We start from the raw sequence: 19,212 nt of genomic DNA on the forward strand, positions 1-19,212 counted from the left end.
CTTGAGCATACAATATTAAGTAGATTTGGGATGATCAGCTGGAGGCCAACACCTGCTCTAACAGTTTGCCTTTACAAAAATTCACTCTTCTAATACAGCAATGATAATTGCTTAGAGTAAGAATTGAAAGCATTTCCATGACCTTGAAATTCCTTGCTTTTACACTTTTTTTTCATGTTTATGAGTGTTTTCCTTACATAGAGTCCAGAAAAGAACATTGGATCCCCTGGAATTAGTTACTGATGGTTGTGAGCTACCATGTGGATGCTGGGAATCAAACCCTAGTCCTCTGAAAGAGCAGCTGTTACAGAATTAATATGCCTTCCCTCTGAGAAATCATTCCAAATACTCAGAGATTAATAAAAGGAAATCTTTATTGGTTCTGGCTAATGCACAAAAGGGTGCCAGCCATAAATAGAACATTTTGCCAGCTTTATAGCTATGCTTTCGGCTTATGCATTCCACATGTGCTGTCATCCTTAAATCTCATCAGGCCCCTCCTCCAAGTCACACTTTGAACAATTTAGACAGGAGACTTGGAGTCTGGCCATTTGGACAAATGGGACATTTACACAGCAAAAACATTGTCACAGTTACTTAAGTACACCAGTGTTGTGTGTGTACCATTCCCCCGCAGTAGTTATTGAGGGTCGTCCTGCCCCATGACAGAATTAAGCTTCTCCTGGAAAGAGAACTAGGACTTGATGGCAGACTGGAACTCATTACTCAGTGCTTTCCTGTTCTCTGAGATGGGGATGGACCTAAGGACAGGTTGTAAAGTAAGACTTGCTTCTTTTGTTTTGGAAATAGACTTGCAGCATATTAGTGAACAAATCTTTTTGGGGGGAGTTGTTTTTGTTTGTTTGGTTTGAAACACATTCTCACTGTGCAGTTCTGGCTGTCCTGGATCTCGCTCTGTAGACCAGTCTGGCCTGGAACTCACAGAGATCCGCCTGTCTCTGCCTCCCGAGTGCTGGAATTAAGGCTATGTGCCACCACATCAGGTCAGGCTCTTAGTGAACAAATTGTAGTAGAAACATTTTCTCAGCAAACCTAAATTTCATTATGTTACAGGAGTACAGTCGTCCTTTCTGCAGTTTCTAACAAGTTTGGTTACTATTGTTTTGAGTTAGTTGGTGCACTGTCCCTTGAGCTCCTTTGTGCAACTTACTCCCCAAGCAAGTCTAGTAGATCCTTTATAACATCCATGTATGCCAACCAGTTTCTCCTCGATCACAGCCAGTGCTCATAACAGTGTCTCCAACTATTTCAAGAGTAGAATATTGGGCTGGAGAGATGGCTCAGCAGTTGAGAGCACTGGCTGCTCTTCCAGAGGACCTGAGTTCAGTCCCAGCACCTGTCCGGTTGCCCAGAACCATCCATAATTCCAGTTCCCAGGGATCCAACATTCTCTTCTGACCTCCACAGGCACCATACCTGTACTCATGGGTACACATACGTATTTGTGGGCAAAACAAACAATTCTAAAAAACAAATTTAAAAAGTAGTTGGAGATTCCCACATTTCAAGAACTAACATTAAACTTGATTGTACATGCCTATAATCCTAGCATTTAATAGAGGAAATAGAGGCAAGAGATTAAGGTTATTTTCAACTTAATAGTGAATTTGAGACCAGCCTGGTCTACAGTGAGACCTTGTCACAAAAGGATTTTTAAAAAATAGCATTGAAACATTCTTTATTTGCCTGTTTATGTTATAGTTTGAAATCACTGTAAGAGCATATCACTGCATCTGGTTTAAAATGACTACATACGTTTTAAATTGTATCATGACATATAGTTTTTGTTGGTTTGTTTTGAGTTTTTGAAACCAGCTTTTACTATGTAGTCCAGTCTGGTCCAGAACTCATTGTGGTCCCACTGCCTCAACCTCCTGAGTGCTGACATTCAAGCTTTAGATGCTGTTTGTATACAAGTCAAGCAAGTAAGTCGAATGTCTTTCCTGAGAATATTGTAAGAAAAACTGTAGGTTTTTTTCTTTTTTCTTTTTTTCTTTTTTTTTTTTGAACACCGTCACTATTCTGAACCCAAAGATTGCATTTGTATTTAGTATGTGTTGTTTTCTTAGTTTTGAACACTGTCACTGTTCTGAACCCAAGGGTGGCATTTGTATTTAACACGTGTTGGTAACTGTGAAGTTCTGAAGGAGTAATTGTGCTTGTATTGTTTTGCTTCTTTTTGTTTTTTATGTGAAGTTCCACAGAAACAGACACTTCCAGTTGCTCCCAGGACTCGAACTTCTCAAGAAGAATTGCTAGCAGAAATGGTCCAGGGGCAAAGTAGGGCCCCCAGAATAAGTCCCCCCGTTAAAGAAGAGGAAGCAAAAGGAGACGGTACAGAGAAACTTCAAGGTGAGGGTTTATCACTTGCACTTTATCCATGGGATACTAAGTATTTTCAAATAAGTTTTTGTGGCATGTTAGTTATACTATGAAGAAAGTGATGACGTGGATACACAAAAAGAATGAGATCTTGTAGAGAACTCAATACTTTTCAGAAACTTTAAAATTTTTAGGACGGAAAACTTAATGTTCTCAAAAGTAGAGAGTTTGTTAGTGAGCTGCCTTGACTGTATCCCCAGCTTTAGTCATTAAAGACTTTGCTCAGGGTTAGAGTAGTCCTACATAAAGATTCATTTATTTCTATGTTCAATCTTTTCTATTCAGTTTTATTTATTTAATGAAGTTTTCTTGAAATTGTCCCTCCCAGCATCCTCTCGTGGTCTTTTCCTATTGTTCTGGTGGCCCTGGTTTGCCTTGGCGCCTGACACATTAGAAGCAGCAGCTTCCAGCTGGTTGTTGACCTCCTCTGTTTGTGTTTATCCCCCCCCCCACCTCTTCTTTCCACCCCAGCTTCTGCAGGCCAGAGTGCAACTCTGTCATGTGCCTGTGTGTCTCCTCACTCTGTCCCGTCCTTCTTGCCCAGTACTGATGCTATCCTTGTATCTTAGACACCTGGGTTAGTGATCTTTTGGAAGAGCTTGCTTCTCTGCTTCTCCCATACCTATGTTTTCCATTTATACCAGGAGAGACTGAAGTTTCTTGTTTCTTCTATCATTTTTCTATTAAGGTCAGAAATTAGAATCTGTAGGTTTCTCTCCACCCCTTCAAAAATAAATCTGTTGTTTCGTGGTATTTGTAATTTACTCTTCTCTGATCATAGAGTCCCACTCCCATCCTACCCTCCTCGTCTTAGGTATCTGATATGTTAAGAACATAGTTTTGTATTCCTTCTGACCTATTCTAATTGTTCCAGGTTCTATGAAATCTTTTTCCATGTATTGCTTATGACTCAATTCTTTTTGTTTCTTCCCTTAGCCACCATTCAATTCTGGAAAAGTTGAAATGATTTTTAAAGTGTCTAGGTACTATGCTAGCAGAGAAAGCTATTGCTAGAGGTATGTCAAAAGTATTCTGGAACTAGCATCTTATGAGTTCCTGTTGGTGACAATTGCCTTAAAATAGGCTCTTTCAAATCCAATCCTAAGCACAAGTACATACACACACACACACACACACACACACACACACAACCAAAAAGAAACTAATTGGTTGGCTGAAGGATACGTTTACATTGTCTTAAAAACATGAATAAAATAATTGAGCATTTTTATTGTTTTTCTTTTAATTTTCACTGGTAATCAAGTAGTAGTCATTGGTACTGTTTTTGTAAATAAATTATATTGAAACCAGCTGTACCAATTCATGAATGGAAATTCAGGAAAGGATTGTTTGGCCTCTTGTACTACTACTATATGAGTTGAGTAGTTGTAATAGATTGAATTATTTTTGTAGACTAAAATTAAAAGTGTTTGCCAACTCCTGATATCAGAAATGAGGGAAGTTGGGGCTGGAGAGATGGCTTGGTTCAGAACACTGACTGCTCTTCCAGAGGACCCAGATTCACTTCCCAGCACCCACATGGTACCTTAAAACCGTCTATAACTCCAGTCCCAGGTGGCCCAGTGCCCTCTTAAAAAAACATGTCAAAAAAGCAACGAAGTGAGGAGAGCTTCTATGCTACAGTCATTTCAGTGAGTAAGTGACAGCAAGGGGTAGAATTGGAGGAATAGTCAGTGCTGTTGTGTCTGAAGTTTCATGCTTTCTGAGAAGAAACTTAATTCTTGCCAAAGGTTTTGAACCAAGTAATCAAACCTCTAGTCCCATAATCAACTTAGAAGGTACAGAGGCCAGAAGAATTTATCACTTGAGCTTCATGTTATGTTTGCAACAGGAAAAAATATAGTCAGGAAATAGTATATAGTTCATATGACCTGAGAATTTATTTTAAAACTTTGAAAACAACAGAGACAAAATTAAAGCCATAAGGTTTAGAGATTCACACTATTGTGTAAAACCAGAGAACCTGATTAGATGAAGTGCATAAACCAGCTGGTGGTGAGGTGTTTTTGGGGCTTATGTTCATTTTGAGGTTGTGTATGTGTGTGTGGGAGGGTGGAGGTGTCTGTGTATTCATGCACAGGAGGACTGCCAATACAGTCCATCAGAAGTTCTCTAAGAAGAGGATCTGTCGCTGAACTGAACCTCACTGTTTGAGCTATGCTAGCTAGCTGACCAGGGAACTTCTTCACCTTTTCCCAGCTCTTGGGCTACAGGCAGTCATACCCTTTCCAAGCTTTTCTGTGTGTACTGGGGGTCGGAACTGAGTTTCTCATGCTCACATAGAAGGTGCTCTTACCAACCAAACCATCTCTTCAGCCCCAAATGTCTGTCTTTACCTCATGTTTCCAGTTCAGAGTTCCATTTGAAATGGTGTCAGATAGTACTAGCAAGGGCTCTTATAAGCAGGGAGGCACATCACACAAACCCACTGTTTTCTGTGCTCACACTGTTTACAGTCTCAGCTGACAGGTTGTGGGGATCTAAATATGTCCATGGGTTTACATGAATTATTGACAGTATAGTCTCATCTCCTTGGCCTCTTTCTACTCACCTGCTCATCTCCCTGTATGTGTGTGTTTTCTCTTTTTGTCTTGGGTCAGTCTGTCATCTGCAAGAGCAATCACTGCTCTAAACTTGTGAGCTAATAATAATACTTTAGCCTTGACTTTAAAAAAAAAATATGTTCCAAGTTTGCCCTTTGGGGGCGGAATTATTTAGAGCATTTTATTAGGATTGCCAGTCTATTTGGGGTAGTTTCTATCACTGGTTTTTTATTTTCATTTCTGTCTATCCATCTATCTATCTATCTATCTATCTATCTATCTATCTATCTATTCATCCATCCATCTATCCATCTATATTTACTTATGGGGGGATCTCATAACCTCAGGCTAGACCTGAGCTCATTTTATAGCAGAGCATGATACTAAACTTCTGATCCTCTGGCTTCTGCCTCCTTTAGATTAGTGGTTCTCAACCTGTGCATCAAGAACCCTTTGATATCTTGCATATCAGATATTTACATCATAATTCATAATAGTAACAAAATTACAGTTATGAAGTAGCAATGAAATAATTTTATGGTTGGAGGTCACCACATCATGAGGAAGTATATTGAAGGGTTGCAACCTTAGGAAGGTTGAGAATCACTACTTTAGAACAAGTCAGTTACAGGTAAATTTCTGAAGAGAGAGATCTCTTGGAACTGGAGTGACAGATGGTTGTGAGTTGCCATGTTGGCACTAGGATTTGAACCCAGTTACTCTTGAAGAGCAGGCAGTACTCTTGACCTCTGAGCTGCCTCTCCAGCCCGTTTGTTTGCTTGCTTGCTTGCCTGCTTTGAGACAGGGTTTCATGTATCTCAGGCTGGCCTCTACCTCACTATGTTGCAGAGGATGACCTTGACCCAGGAATCCTCCTGGTTACACCTCCTGAGTGCTTGGATTGCAGATATATGCCACCATGCCCAGTTTTATGCTATGGTTGGGTATGGAACCCAGGGCCTTGAGGATGCTGGGAAAGTGCTCCACCAGCTAAACTCCATTCTGAGCCTCTTGTGCAGTACTTTGGCTACATATCCAAATCTAGTTTAACAAGTTACTGACAGCACATAAATATGTGTAGGTCCATTGTCTTCTGGTCTCCATTGTTGTTAATTATCTGTCGTTCCTTCATAGGTGATCTGTCCTCCCTCACTGGCTGCTTCCAAGGTCTTCTCTTTGTCTTTGTTCTGCAGTTTTACTACACTGTGTTTAGGCATGGATTTCCCTTTTACTTTGCCTGTTTGGGATATTTCATATTCACATTTTTAAGTAAAGTATTTTATAATACAAAGTAAATGTTAACCAGAGAAATTTTAGAAAAACAAGTGAATACCTGCTAATGCATAGAAAATAGTCTAATAATGTAGAAACTTTTAAAACAAAGCAACATTCTTACTATGAAATTCTGTACATTACTTCCTCTCCTCAGAAGTTGTCACCTTTAAATATTTCTGTTTATGACTTTCTTTGAGACAGATCTCATAACATAGGCCGGCCTTGAACTTTTTCAGTATGTAGCTGAGAATGACTCTGAATTTGTCAATATTTTACCTCCAGAGTGGCTGGGATTATAGGCATGTGTCATTACATCCTACTGTGTCTGAAATGGGTTTATTCCACCATGTTTTCATTTACCAATTAGAGGTGATATCATTGATTTCTTGCTGTAATATTTTCCTGTTGAGAAATTCATATACTAAGACCACTATTGTATTCTTGGCTATGTTTCCAATTTTAAGCATTATGTCTAAATGCCTATTTTTGTCTGATGTTTTATAGTTCAGTATATTTGATTTCCCTACATTTGACATATTTTTAATTGACATTTTAGTTGAACATGGTGCCCTACACCTGTACTTCTAACTCTTTAGAGACTTGGGCAGAAGGATCATAAGTTCTAGGCCAGACTGGGCTACATAATAAGACACTTTCTCAAAAAGTACGAGATGGGACACTTAAGCCTTCCTTTAATTCTTTTATCTTCTTGACTGCCATCTGAGTTGTATTTATTTTTACAGGGGTTGATGATATTTACATTTTGTTCTGTTTTCCTGGGTAAGGCTACTGATTTGTAAATTCCTTCTAAATGTAAAGAACCTATAAGTAGCACTTTACATCATTAAGGCTACATAAATAGTATGTAGTGACTTGGGAGCTGGAGGCAAAAGGATCTGAAATTCAAGATCATCCTCAGGTTTGATGGCAGCCTAATGTACCTGAAATCCTGTCTCAAAAACAACAAAATTATTCATGGAAGTACCCATTACAAAGGCAAATAGACATTTTATTTCTTGACAGATTTTTAGGGATGCCGTAAGAGTCAGCGAGCAAGCCAACCAGCTAGCTTGCTTTCATGCTTTTCTTTCTTGGAGATTTATTTATGTGTGTATCTGAGCCTATATGCATGGATGAGCACCTCATGCACTTAGGGTTCATCCAGAGTCTAGAAGTTGGCATTGGATCTTCCTGAACTGGAGTCACAGGTCATTATGAGCAGCCTAATGTTGGCGCTAGGAACTGATCTTTGGTTTTTTGCAAGAGCAGAAAGTGCTGCATGTGGTGGCATGTACCTTTAATTCCAGCACTTGGGAGACAGAGGCAGTTGGATCTCTGAGTTCAGGTCCAGACTGGTCTACATAGTTCCAAGACAGCTAGGGCCATGTAGAGAGATTGTCTCAAAATAAACAGATAAATAAATACGAGCAGTGAATGCCCTTAACTTTAGAACCATTTCTCCATCCCTTTCCTAGAGGTTTGGAGTTTGTTTTTTAGATTTGTGTATGTATGTGAGTGTCTTGGCTGCATGTTTGTATATATACCACATGCATGCTTGACACTTGTGGAGGTCAGGAGAGTGTCAGGTCTCTGGGGACTGGAGTTACATGATCTCTCTAGCCCATGAGCAGCAAATGCTCTTAACTGCTGAGCCATCTCTCTTGTCCTCGACTCCTACCCTCAGGGTTCTTAAAAACATTTCCCCCTTGTTTTTACCTATCTTTTGTTTACCTGTTTTCTTCTTTTGGGTTGTCTACTTATTGCACAGTCTCCCTCTTCCCTAGGCTGCTCTGGCTAGAGTGATCCTGCCTCATCTGGCAAATGAGCTGGGGTTACAGGCTATGCCCCTGTTCTTAGCTAATTCTTGGAAGTTTATTCTCCCTCAGAAAGTTTTAATTTGCTAGTTTGTTTGTTTCCTGTGCTGTTAGTGTCAAAATTTGACTGTGACAGGCCTCAATGCTAAATAGTCATGTTAGTCACTTTGGGGATGGGTATTCTGTTTATCTTTTTATTTGAGAATCTGTGCTCTTCCAGGAGGGGGTGAAATAGTTTTGAAAATTTTACTCTTCCCACTTTTATTCTCTGTCAAGTGGCTTTCCTTTCCTTGAATTTTGTTTTTGAGACAAATTTTCACTATCTAGCTCAGAATGGAATTGAAGTAGCTGTGTAGCATTGGCTGAACTTGAATTTGGCAATCTTCGGACTTCGATCAGCCTTCTGAATGCTGAGATTACAGGTGTGCATCACCATGTCCAGTTGCTGTTTTTACTTGTCTTGTTCTACTCTCCAAAGTATTTCCTTACAGGTGTCCTTGATTTATGATTGCATTACTGTCGATCAAACCACTGAAGGTATAAAATGGCATTAAGTTGAGAATACATTTAAAATGCCTCATCTGCCTTCATAGCTTAGCAGCATCTTGTACGGTAGAGTATCAGTTGTTGACTCTTGTGCATGCCTTTAATCCCAGCACTGGGGAGGCAGAGGCAGGTGGGATCTCTGTGAGTTCAAGGCCAGCCACAGGTAGGATTGTGGGCCTTACTCCCCTCTCCATGCTGGGATTTGGTCTGGCTTGGGCTTGTTTCTCAACTACTATAGGAATGTAATTGGTTACTCTCATGATGTTTGCACTGATAGGCACATCTTGCCAGGCATTGGTTATTGTAGTTCCCAGAACTTACAGTTGGATATAATTGCTTACTTTTCTCCTTTGGTAGCTTACATGCTATGAAAGCTAGCCAGTAGAGATGATACTTACTTCCAGTTGTGAACCAACTTGATTTTATCCTGTCCTTTGACTCAAGAATGTGATGTCTTCAGCTGTAGGGTCTTACTATCAAGTTCTGGACAACAGCCTGTAATGTTTGGGGGTCTTTGGAACCCCATTGGCTAGTTAATTCCAAAGAAGTAACTCATTCTTGGCACCAAGTTTTATTTGTTAGTCTCTGGTGTTGAATAGGGTCATTGTTGGAGTGACTCCATTTTAACTCTGAGTTAGGAAACATCTATGGTGATAGAGTTCCAAGTGTCTTTTGAAAGGTTCTTAGTGCTGTTCATCTCTCCCATACTTACTCTACCTTACCATCTGCTCCTTTATCCCACATTAATCTTGACTGTTCCATTGTTTCCTTTTAACCCTTTATAGTAGTGCATTCTATGTCTTCTCCCTTTAAAGTTCCTCTCCATGGCTCCTTAGTAATTTCCTGACCTATATGGGTATTCAAAATGAAACACACATATCTTAAGATTCAAAGCTAATGTCCACAGATGGAAGGAAACTTGGTATTTGAATTTCTAGGTCTGGGATACCTCACTTAAAAGGATTGTTTCCAGCTTTTAAAGATTTTCCATGTAAATCATTTGGAAAACTTAAATCCCAGTAAGATAGTAACTGTCCTCAAGTCAATAAATAATTTCAACTCAGTCTCCATTGAAACTCCCTGCCTTCTTTTTTGTAAAAATTAGCCACCTGACCCTAAAATTCATAATGGAAGTAGGATCTAGAGGAATCAAAACTATTGAAAGAGAATAATGTTGCAGGGGAAGGAGGCTCTGTTTCTGGATTTGAAAACAATACAAAATTTGAAATGATCATGACTGATGCAAAGTTAAGCATAAACTGAGGGGCAGTACCAAAGTCCAGGTAGCTATACATTCCTGACCAGTTGACTGATTTTTTTGTTTTGTTTTGTTTTTTAAGCAAAGGCAATAAAATAATTCAATAAAGAATAGTCTTTAACAAGTATTACTGGGCCATCTGGGTATGTGTATGAAAAACAGTGACATTGGGGTCTTTCCAAATATACAAAAAATAACTCAGAATGAATCAAAAGACCTGCATTATGAAGATCATTATAAGACTCTTAAACAAAAAAGCGAGTATAAATACACGACCTTGGATTAAGGAGTGGTTCCTTAGAATACCAAAGCACAAGCAGAAAAGAAGAAATGAAGAAATAAATTGGACCACACAATAAAAACTGTTTCAATGGAAATTGTCAAAAAAAAAAAAAAAAAAAGTTAAAAGTACCCCAAAATGAGAGGAAATACTTGAGAATATTATATCAAATTATATCCAAGGCAAACGATTATTTTTCTGTTTTAAAGTTTACACTGTTTGGTTGATTTTCTTTTTTAAGTGGTTCCGAGGAGTGAGTCTAGGTCTTCTAAACTAGGCAGGTGTTCCACTACTACGCTGTGTCACTCTCTCCATCATGTTCTGATACTATATATGCAGGTGAAGTTTGTTATTGGGTACATTGGAAGATTTGTCTGTGATCATGAGTCTAGTTGCCTTCCCGTCCTCTCCCTACAAAGAGGATGCTAATGCATCTACTGTTGAGAGGACATAGAATTTAAGGTAAAGCAACTCAAAATCATCTGAAGCTCCAAAATTACAGTTAATGGACAACAGGGTTAACATACTTGCTTAGTTTATGAAGTAGCTCTTCAGGGTTCCTAACACATGAAGTAAATAATAGAAAGTTCTTTGGGCATCATGTGTCTCTGCTCAGCCAATCAGAATTCAGGACTATTTGTATGTAATAATAGAGTCTATTTGCAGAGGAGCTGATAAGTAGGTTTGACTTAAAGGACACAGCAGTGGTTCCAGTGCTCTTAATTGTCGAAGAGAAAAGTGGTCTGGTGTGCTTAACTTTTCACAGTATGAATTCTTACTGTAGAATCGTATCAGCTTATTTTTTCGTTTATAGGTTTTGATATGTAGTTATTAGCACTTCTAAAGGGAACATTATTGGTGATTGCTTTTACTTTTGATGAAATTTAATGGGATGTGAAAATGCCAGGAATTTTATGAAAATGTCTTCAAGATTTTCATCACCATCTTTACCAGTTTTCCTCTCACCGGAGCCAGCTGGCATAGGCTCTCTGACAAGTGATTCCTGTTCACTAAATGAGCTGGACAATATTTCCCACCTTTTGAGGAAAATAGCAACCGACATCAATGAGATTAAAGGGATGAAAGCAGCTATTTTGACAGTGGAAGCAAATCTTTTTGATTTGAACGTTAGAGTGTCCCAGAATGAAGCCAAAATTTCATCTTTAGCGGTTAAAATGAATGAATATTCAGCATCAACATCTGAATGCAACAGACAGTTGGAAGATTTTCAAGAGAGAGTAGAGTTTGAATCACAGTCAAAGGCTACTGATGTAAAAATAATGGGCTTCCTAACAAATATTGAGAAAGGTAAATTTTATTATGTTTTAGCTGCTGATCCTTTGATCTTTCCACAATAGCTCTGGTATAGAGGCAGCACGGCATAGAGAATGAAGTTGGAATTTTCATTGGTTGGAACTCTGTATAATTTAACTTGGAAGTCTACGATGTATCAAACTTCAGCAGAGTTCTCTAATACGTTTTGTTGCTGTTTCCAGGTGCTGGGTTACTGAATGTAGTGCCTTGCACATGCTAGGCTAGGCAAGAACTCAACCAGGAATCCCCTTAAAATTGTTTCTGGTAGCCAGCTGTGTTGGCACACCTTTAATCTCAGCACTAGGAGGTAGACACACGTAGATGTCTTCAGTCCAAGGCTAGCCTGGTCCATGGAACAAGTTCCAGGCCAGCCAGGCTTTACATAGTGAGACCCTGTCTCCAGAAAAGAAGGGGAGTGTTTGGTTTTGGCTGAGTTGCCCTTGATGGTGTCAAATTTGAGATCCTAACTCAGACTCTCAAGTGTCACCATTCCTGGCTTGATAATTTCAAAAGATGTATGGGCTTCATGATAAAGTAAAACTGGAGAGCCAGGCGGTGGTGGCGCGTGCCTTTAATCCCAGCACTCGGGAGGCAGAGCCAGGAGGATCTCTGTGAGTTTAAGGCCAGCCTGGGCTACAGAGTGAGTTCCAGGAAAGACTTGAAAGCTAGACAGAGAAACCCTGTCTCAAAAAAAAAAAAAAAAAAAAAAACAATAACAACAAAAAAACTTGAGAGGAAATGATTCTCTTCAGGTATTTTTGTTGTTATTTTGCTAAAAAAAAAAAAAAAAAAAAAAACAAAACTGTTTAATTTCATTACTGGTTCTGTAACCTATAACATGTTAGTAGGTTATCCAACAGGAATACAGCTTAAGCAAATGATCTATGAATTAAGGTCTCTTCTCCATGATTGTTTTTGCCATAGTAATTTTCAAAGGAATTTACTCTGTTTTGCACACATAAGAAATAACTTAATAAAGAACAGTTGGTAAAATGTTAACTTGAGTATACCTTTTAAAACTTAAAAGCATATTGCACTGATGTTCTTGACAAGGTCTTGCTGACGTTTTATTTGCATTGTATAAGCAAAGCTTGTCTTTGTGGAGCCACACCTGGATGCATTGAAAACTAGCATGCAGCTGACTTACTGATAATTTCAGTATTTGAACCCATACCTGTAGTTAGAGTTTTCCTACCTGGCTCAGAGTCAGGACAAATCTCTGTCACCTGCCAGGACCATAGACATTTAGGACCAACCAAGTAAACACACAGAAACTTACATTGTTTAGAAACTGTATGGCCATGGCAGGCTTCTTGTTATCTACTTCTTCTTTCTTAAATTAACCCATTTCTATTAATCTATACTTTGCCACGTGACTCGTGGCTTACCATTACCTTACATCCTCCTTGTCATGGCGGCGGCTAGCAGTATCTCCTCCTTCCACCTCCCATAATTCTCTTCTTCCTTGTCCCGCCTACCCTATCCTTCCTGCCTGGCTATTGGCCAATCAGCACTTTATTTATTTTACCCAATCAGAGCAACACATTTGACATACAGAACATCCCACAGCACATACCAATTTCATCTCCACATACTGTAGTGTGATCCTTTTATTCTAAATTAGAAATTGGGTATTAAGTACATGTGATTAAGCATGGTGGGGGTTACAATTAGAGCGAAGTATGACATCCCTTGTTACAATTCAACTAGTTGGGGAGGATAGACAGATTCAGTTCATTGGACTTTGTTTTGCAGTTCAGAAATTAAAAACTATTAGTATGGGGGCTGGAGAGATGGCTCTGCTGTTAAGAACACTGGCTGCTCTTCTAAAGGTTCTGAGTTCAATTCCCAGCAACCACATGGTGGCTCACAGCCGTCTGTAATGAGATCTGGTACCCTCTTCTGGCCTGCAGGCACACATGCAGACAGAACACTGCATACATAATCAATCAATCAATCTTTCTGGCCTCTATGGCTCACAGCTATCTGTAATGAGATCTGGTGCCCTCTTCTGGCCTGCAGGCACACATGCAGACAGAACACTGCATACATAATCAATCATCAATCAATCAATCTTTCTGGCCTCTATGGGTACCAGGCACACATGCAGTGAACATACATACATTGATGCAAACACTTATACCTACAAAATAAAAATAAATGTTAAAAAGGAATTTTAGTATGAATGAATGTGAGGGCTGTATGACTGTGGCTCTGTCACCATTGGTAACTAGGGTTGACTCAGCCCATCTGGCTGGCTAGGCAGGGATACCTTCCTTAGTGCTGCTGCATTTTGCATTCCTCCCAAAGCTGCATACTCAGTGGAAGAGAATGACCTTCCCTGCTAGAGACCACCTGCTAGAACCCTCCAAACAAGACCTCAAGAATATTAATATGAATTAGTATTAAAAACTTAATATTAGAAATGAATGTTAAGAGTTACTTTAGGAAGAAGTACTGATCAACTTAAAGAAAAATAGATGTATAAACATAAAAATTACTTCAGTGGTTCTCAACCTGTGGGTCACACCCTTGGGTCAAATGGCCCTTTCACAGGGATCACTAGAGACCATCAGAAAACACGGATATTTACATTATGATTCATAACAGTGGCAAGATTTTAGTTATGAAGTAGCAGCAAAAATAATTTTATGGTTGGGGGTCACCACAATGTGAGGGATGGTATTAAAGGTCTTAGGAAGGTTGAGAACAACTGAATTACATTCAGACAACATCACTTGGTGACAGGCACAGTCTCCTTAGTTGATAGCATCATTGGGCAGAGTCTGCTTTCAGAAACAGGTCACTACCACATTACAAAGAGATGCTTGTGGAGCCACTGTTGAGCAGCTGAGCATTCTTTTGAAGCTCATAAACAATCTGATATGCAGCCAGCGGAGGATCTGGATTGCAGAATTCATTTTGCATCTCCCCATGCCAGTTTGTCTTTTAAGAGTTTTATCACAGGGTACTTGTGGACATATCTTGATTTTGGTTTAAGTTCCCACATGTTCTGCTATTTTCAAAGATGACGAGGTCATGGGGAAGGGGAAGCAGTGAGGGGTAAGTAATAATGAGAAGAGTTCCAGAAACAGACTCCCCATGCCTGTTGTGGAGTTGATTGTCACCCCGTGGCCACAGATGATTAACTCCTGTTTATTCCACCCTTTCGTTTTTTGCCATATTTTCTTCAATCCAGGAAGACTAGCTGCCCCACATGTGGAACCAAGAGGGACTTCATTACCATTTTTGGTTTAACCCAAGAACTGCTTTTTGTTTAACAGAGATATCCTTGAGGACTGTTACTTATTAGCAAATTGTGTTGTGTTGTAGGAGCTTTATTTTAAGACTTCCAAATGAATTCAAAGATTAATTTCTGAGAAATAAGTGTTGATATTTGTGTTAAGCTTAGTGAAGTTTTAAAACTTATATTCTAGGCACTCAGCAGAGGCAGTTATTATCCCGACTGCAAGTTGACCCAGTAATGGTAGAGACAATGGACATGAGTCCAGGTGGGTAAAGTTTACATTTTCACTGTAATGTGCCAGTTCTCTGTTACCATTCCCATTCCTTACACCTCACTCAGTGTAGCATGTATCTCTTAGATCCTGCCCTAAGACAACACAATTAGATTGATGAAAGTTTTTAGGGCTAGGATGTAAGATCTGCATTTCCTTCATATGTGGTGTTTTTGCCTCATTCATAAGCTTTCTCTCCCCGTGCCTTGCCTTCTCAACCCTTAGCTGCTCACTTTCCTGCTGTGACAGCAGCTAGAGTCCCCAATCCACCTTCCCCCCTGTGCTGCTCATTCTCGCTGTCTGGGCAGCTTGTGTCCCTAGCTCACCTTCTCCCACCTTTGCTGTTTTTCCAGAGCTGATTCAGCACCCCCTCAGCGACAGTTCAACTTATTACCCAGTGTGCTGACGTCACTATACAGTCTCCTTCTCAGGGACCACTAACCACTTGTCTAAACCTTCTGACAAGCAAGTCGACTCACCCCGATGCACACCCTGCAGGCTGCTTCGGATGGAGTGCGGTCCTTATTTTTATCTGTGTTTTTGGCTTCCTAATCCCTGCCAGGTCCACATTCAGTGCTTAATCAATGCAGGGAATAGTTGGATACCTGGACCTTGCTCTTTTTGACAGAGTTTGAGTATGTGGCCCAAGCTGACTCCAGCTCACGTCCTGCTCTCATGTCCAAGTGCTGGGGTTACTTGCACCACCATGCCTAACCCTTCTTTTCTTGTGTTTCCCGTGAAGCCGCCCTTTGTTGGAAGTCCTGCTCCTTGATCCCTTTCTCTGCTTGCTGCCTCCTAAATCATCTTCCCCTCTCAGAACTCCACGGTCATTGATTCCCTAGCTCTCTGCGTCTCAACAGGTGCTTTTGCTCTCAAAGGTTGGCCTCTATCTAGACTTGAGGTTCTGCCCATCTGAACAGGATGGCGCTCTCCTCCCCGCCTTAACCTTGCTTCTGCTTTCTGCCTGTGGAGTGCTGAGATGCCTGACCTTGCAATTTTGCATACAGTTTCCACATAGGAGTCTTGTTTTAAGTGTAGTGGCCAAAGTCTGTGCATTATTGGACCCACTTCATCAGCTCCTGTGCACCCCCCCTCCTTTCCCCCTTGTTTTTCCCTTCATTGCACAGCTCAGCTTGAAGTATTAGGTAGTTCATGAGGCTTGTGAGTGCGAACAGTCTTGATTCTGTCAAATTCTTCATGTTCTGTTGAGTTTCTTTTTAACAGTTTGTTTTGTTTCCTGTGTGTCATACTTTATTTCCTTGAGGCTGTTACAAATTGGTTTTGACAGTTTTCTTTTCCCTCCTTGGTTTTGTTTATCTAAGTTGTTGCTTTTGACTTTCATGATAGAGGTTTTCCACATGCAGTTCTTTGATTATCTAATTAAAAAGAGAATCAGTAAAAAGTTGATGGGTATTCTGGATTCTTGAGTTGGGGCATGTGTGTTTGGACTTTGTTTTTGAATGCGGAACCTGTGTGGAGAATGACTTGTCATATCGATCTAATCTAGGGGTACCTTGATTATTAATCACTTATGCCTTCTTCATCTAGTCAGTTTTACCAATAAAGGTCTTCTAAATAATAACCTGATTGTCAAGAGTTCAGATAGCTCAGTCAGTAGAGGGGGACCATGGAAAAACCTTAATATTAATTATTATATAGTGTTTACTTAATTCCTCTCCCTGTTTCTCTATGGACTTCCTGGAGCATGGCTGGCATTTCTGGGATTTATTGGGAGTCTAAAGTCCCACCTTTTTCAAGGGAGTTTTTTTGTTTGTTTGTTTGGTTTTTTTTTTGTCAGCTGAGGACTGAACCCAGGGCCTTAGCAGGTGCTCTACCACTGAGCTAAATCTCCAGCCCCAAGGAGATGTATAAAAATGGGTTAGGGTTTTCAGGAAAGCTACCTTCTAAACAGTCTTTCACAGTGTTCATCTTGGTCTTTTGTTGTGTACCTTTCTGTCAGATAGCGATAGCTCATCCTTGCCCCTGCAGCAGATGGGCAGGAGGGCACTCTAAAGTCTTCACTGCAGTGGTAGGCTGGCTGTGGGAGATTCCAAACAGAAACTAGGTGCGTGGACTGAGGCTCTAGGAAAGGCTCATTGCTTCCTTCTGAAGTGAGCCTCTAGCCTGCCTCTCTTCTGCCCTTCCCAAGGTCCTCTTTGTTGCTAATCCTCAGTCTTTGGAGAACCTGATGTTCTACATTAGATAGCTTTATTACTGTTTTAGAATCAGTTTCCACTCCTGCAAGAACCTGGTGCTCTACATTAGATAGCTTTATTACTGTCTTAGAATCAGTTTCCACTCCTGCTTTTTTACTTTGAAAATAGGCTTGATTATTTGCAACTGTTTTCTTTATGGGTATATACATTTTGTTTAAAAAGCAAAACTCTTGATCACCATTTTTGTGAGGCTTCAGAAAGGGCTAGAAAGTAAATGCTTGAGCTCAGCCCAGGTCTCTACCCAGACAGACTGTTACCCTCCTCTCTGCAGGGGTTCATTTCACCTAGTGCCTGCACTGAGCTGAGGTGGGCAGTGCATGGATGTATAGAGTAGAGACATCTAGTTTCTTTTCCACTTGTGTATGTGTGGCGTGCATATATGTATGCATGTTCATATGAGTGTATGTCCATGTGCATGTGGAGGCTTAAGATTGATGTTAGGAATCCTCCATCCATCTTCCATCTTATTCTGAAGCTGAAATGAAGAGGTGGATCACCAGTCAGTCCCACCTGATAATTACATGAGTTCTGGGGGATCAAACTACAGTCCTCATTTCTGGCTCAGCAAGCACAGTAGCCACTGAATAATCTCCCTGGCCTGAAACTGGATTCAGTGCACATTTCCCTGAACTCGGTAGCCTGTGACCCTTGTGCACCAGTGTTCCTTCAGCTTCTTATCCTTCTGTTCTCTTGCCTCCCGTTCCCCTTGCTCAGTACAGGGCTAACTAACTACTTGTGTTTTCTTCTCAGCATTTTTGTGTGTTCTGTGCTCTGCTGAGGTATTAACTGGAAAGGACAGCTATCCCGCACAAAGTACAGAGTGGTAGGAAGGAAATGCAGATTCCTTAGACTAAGTTCTGGTAGGCAGACACTCAGTCAGTCTTTGAAGAGCTTTGGACTGCCTCGGTAACATGGGAAGAAAACTGCCAAGTCAGCTTGTCCAGTTGATCAGAGTTAAACACTGATCACGACACTGCTGCTCTTCTCTCCAGAGGTCAGAGTGTGAATTTTTACCTTACTTCTAACTAGGTAGGAACCCCAGAGGATCTCAAACTCGATAAATCTAAACTTGACAGCTTTCCATTGGCTTCTCCTCTCCCTGTACTTCTACGTTGGCCTCATGTCTTCCTTCTGTCCACTTTGCCTTCCCCACTTGTGGTTACAGTGGTAGCCCCTGGGGTGCTGCAGGGTGATAGTGTGGAGCATGCTCTTTGTCATGTTTGGAGGGATGAAGGGGAGAATTTTATCTTGATTTGTTTGCTTATTTGAGACCGGGTTTGTTTTTTTAGGTCCAGCTGGCCTGAACTTACTGTGTAAATTAGGCTAGCCTTGGACTCACAGGTATCCTCCTGCCTCCCAAGTGCTAGGACTAAAGGTCTGTATAATCACTTCCAGCATGGGAAGAGAATATTTTAACTCTATTTTTCTAGAAACCTGTTGATCATGTTAGCTCCCTGCTCAAGAACCTCTTCACTGTTTCCAGACAGAAATGTACAGTGGTGAGGCATGTGGTCCATCATTGCCTTCTCTGTTACCATTCCCCCTCTCGTACTGTTGTCACAAACAACTTTTTAGCCCCTCTGCATTCCTCACCTTTTCTCAAGGGTTCAGGAAAGCCCCCTCCTTGCTCCATGTGTTTTTCTTCACCCTATTGGCTCTCTGACTCTCCCCGCTCTGCTCTACTCACTCTTTTAATATTAACTTTACATCTTCATCTTCAGCAAGCTTTTCTTTCGGTGCTTCCCTTGTGTTTCCACCAACACCTCCTCGTTCCCTTTCTGGGCTTTGCTGTTCTAGGATTGTGTGTGTCTGATTTTCTTTTCCTCTTTATCTACGTACTTTGCACAGTCTTTAGTTGCTCAGTAGTAAATAACCATTCAGTGAGTTAATAGCCTGAATTTTGGTCTCTTTTTATTTGTTGGCTGTAGAAGAAGCAATTAGCTTTGGTCATATGATGGCATACTGATAGGTTAGCATGTCCACTTAGAACTCAGTTGTCATATTCTGTGAAGTACTCAGTCTGA

The 19,212-nt window shown here is 40.5% G+C and overlaps 1 protein-coding gene across 12 annotated transcripts in view; it reads left to right on the top strand.

Annotated features, from left to right (window-relative positions):
• The window catches only part of Zc3h14 (zinc finger CCCH-type containing 14), a 44,384-nt gene that overhangs the window by 15,118 nt on the left and 10,054 nt on the right, over positions 1-19,212 (top strand). For 8 of the 12 annotated variants that reach the window (XM_036205726.1, XM_036205727.1, XM_036205731.1 and 5 more), the window contains 2 exons: positions 2,218-2,373; positions 14,892-14,966. In XM_036205726.1, coding sequence (XP_036061619.1) covers positions 2,218-2,373; positions 14,892-14,966 — 231 coding nt within the window. The remainder of the gene's footprint in view (positions 1-2,217; positions 2,374-14,891; positions 14,967-19,212) is intronic. The other 4 variants (XM_036205729.1, XM_036205730.1, XM_036205736.1 and 1 more) reach the window with 1 other exon arrangement.

The sequence above is a fragment of the Onychomys torridus genome, chromosome 14, assembly GCF_903995425.1.
Source record: "Onychomys torridus chromosome 14, mOncTor1.1, whole genome shotgun sequence".
NCBI classification, from domain to species: domain Eukaryota; kingdom Metazoa; phylum Chordata; class Mammalia; order Rodentia; family Cricetidae; genus Onychomys; species Onychomys torridus.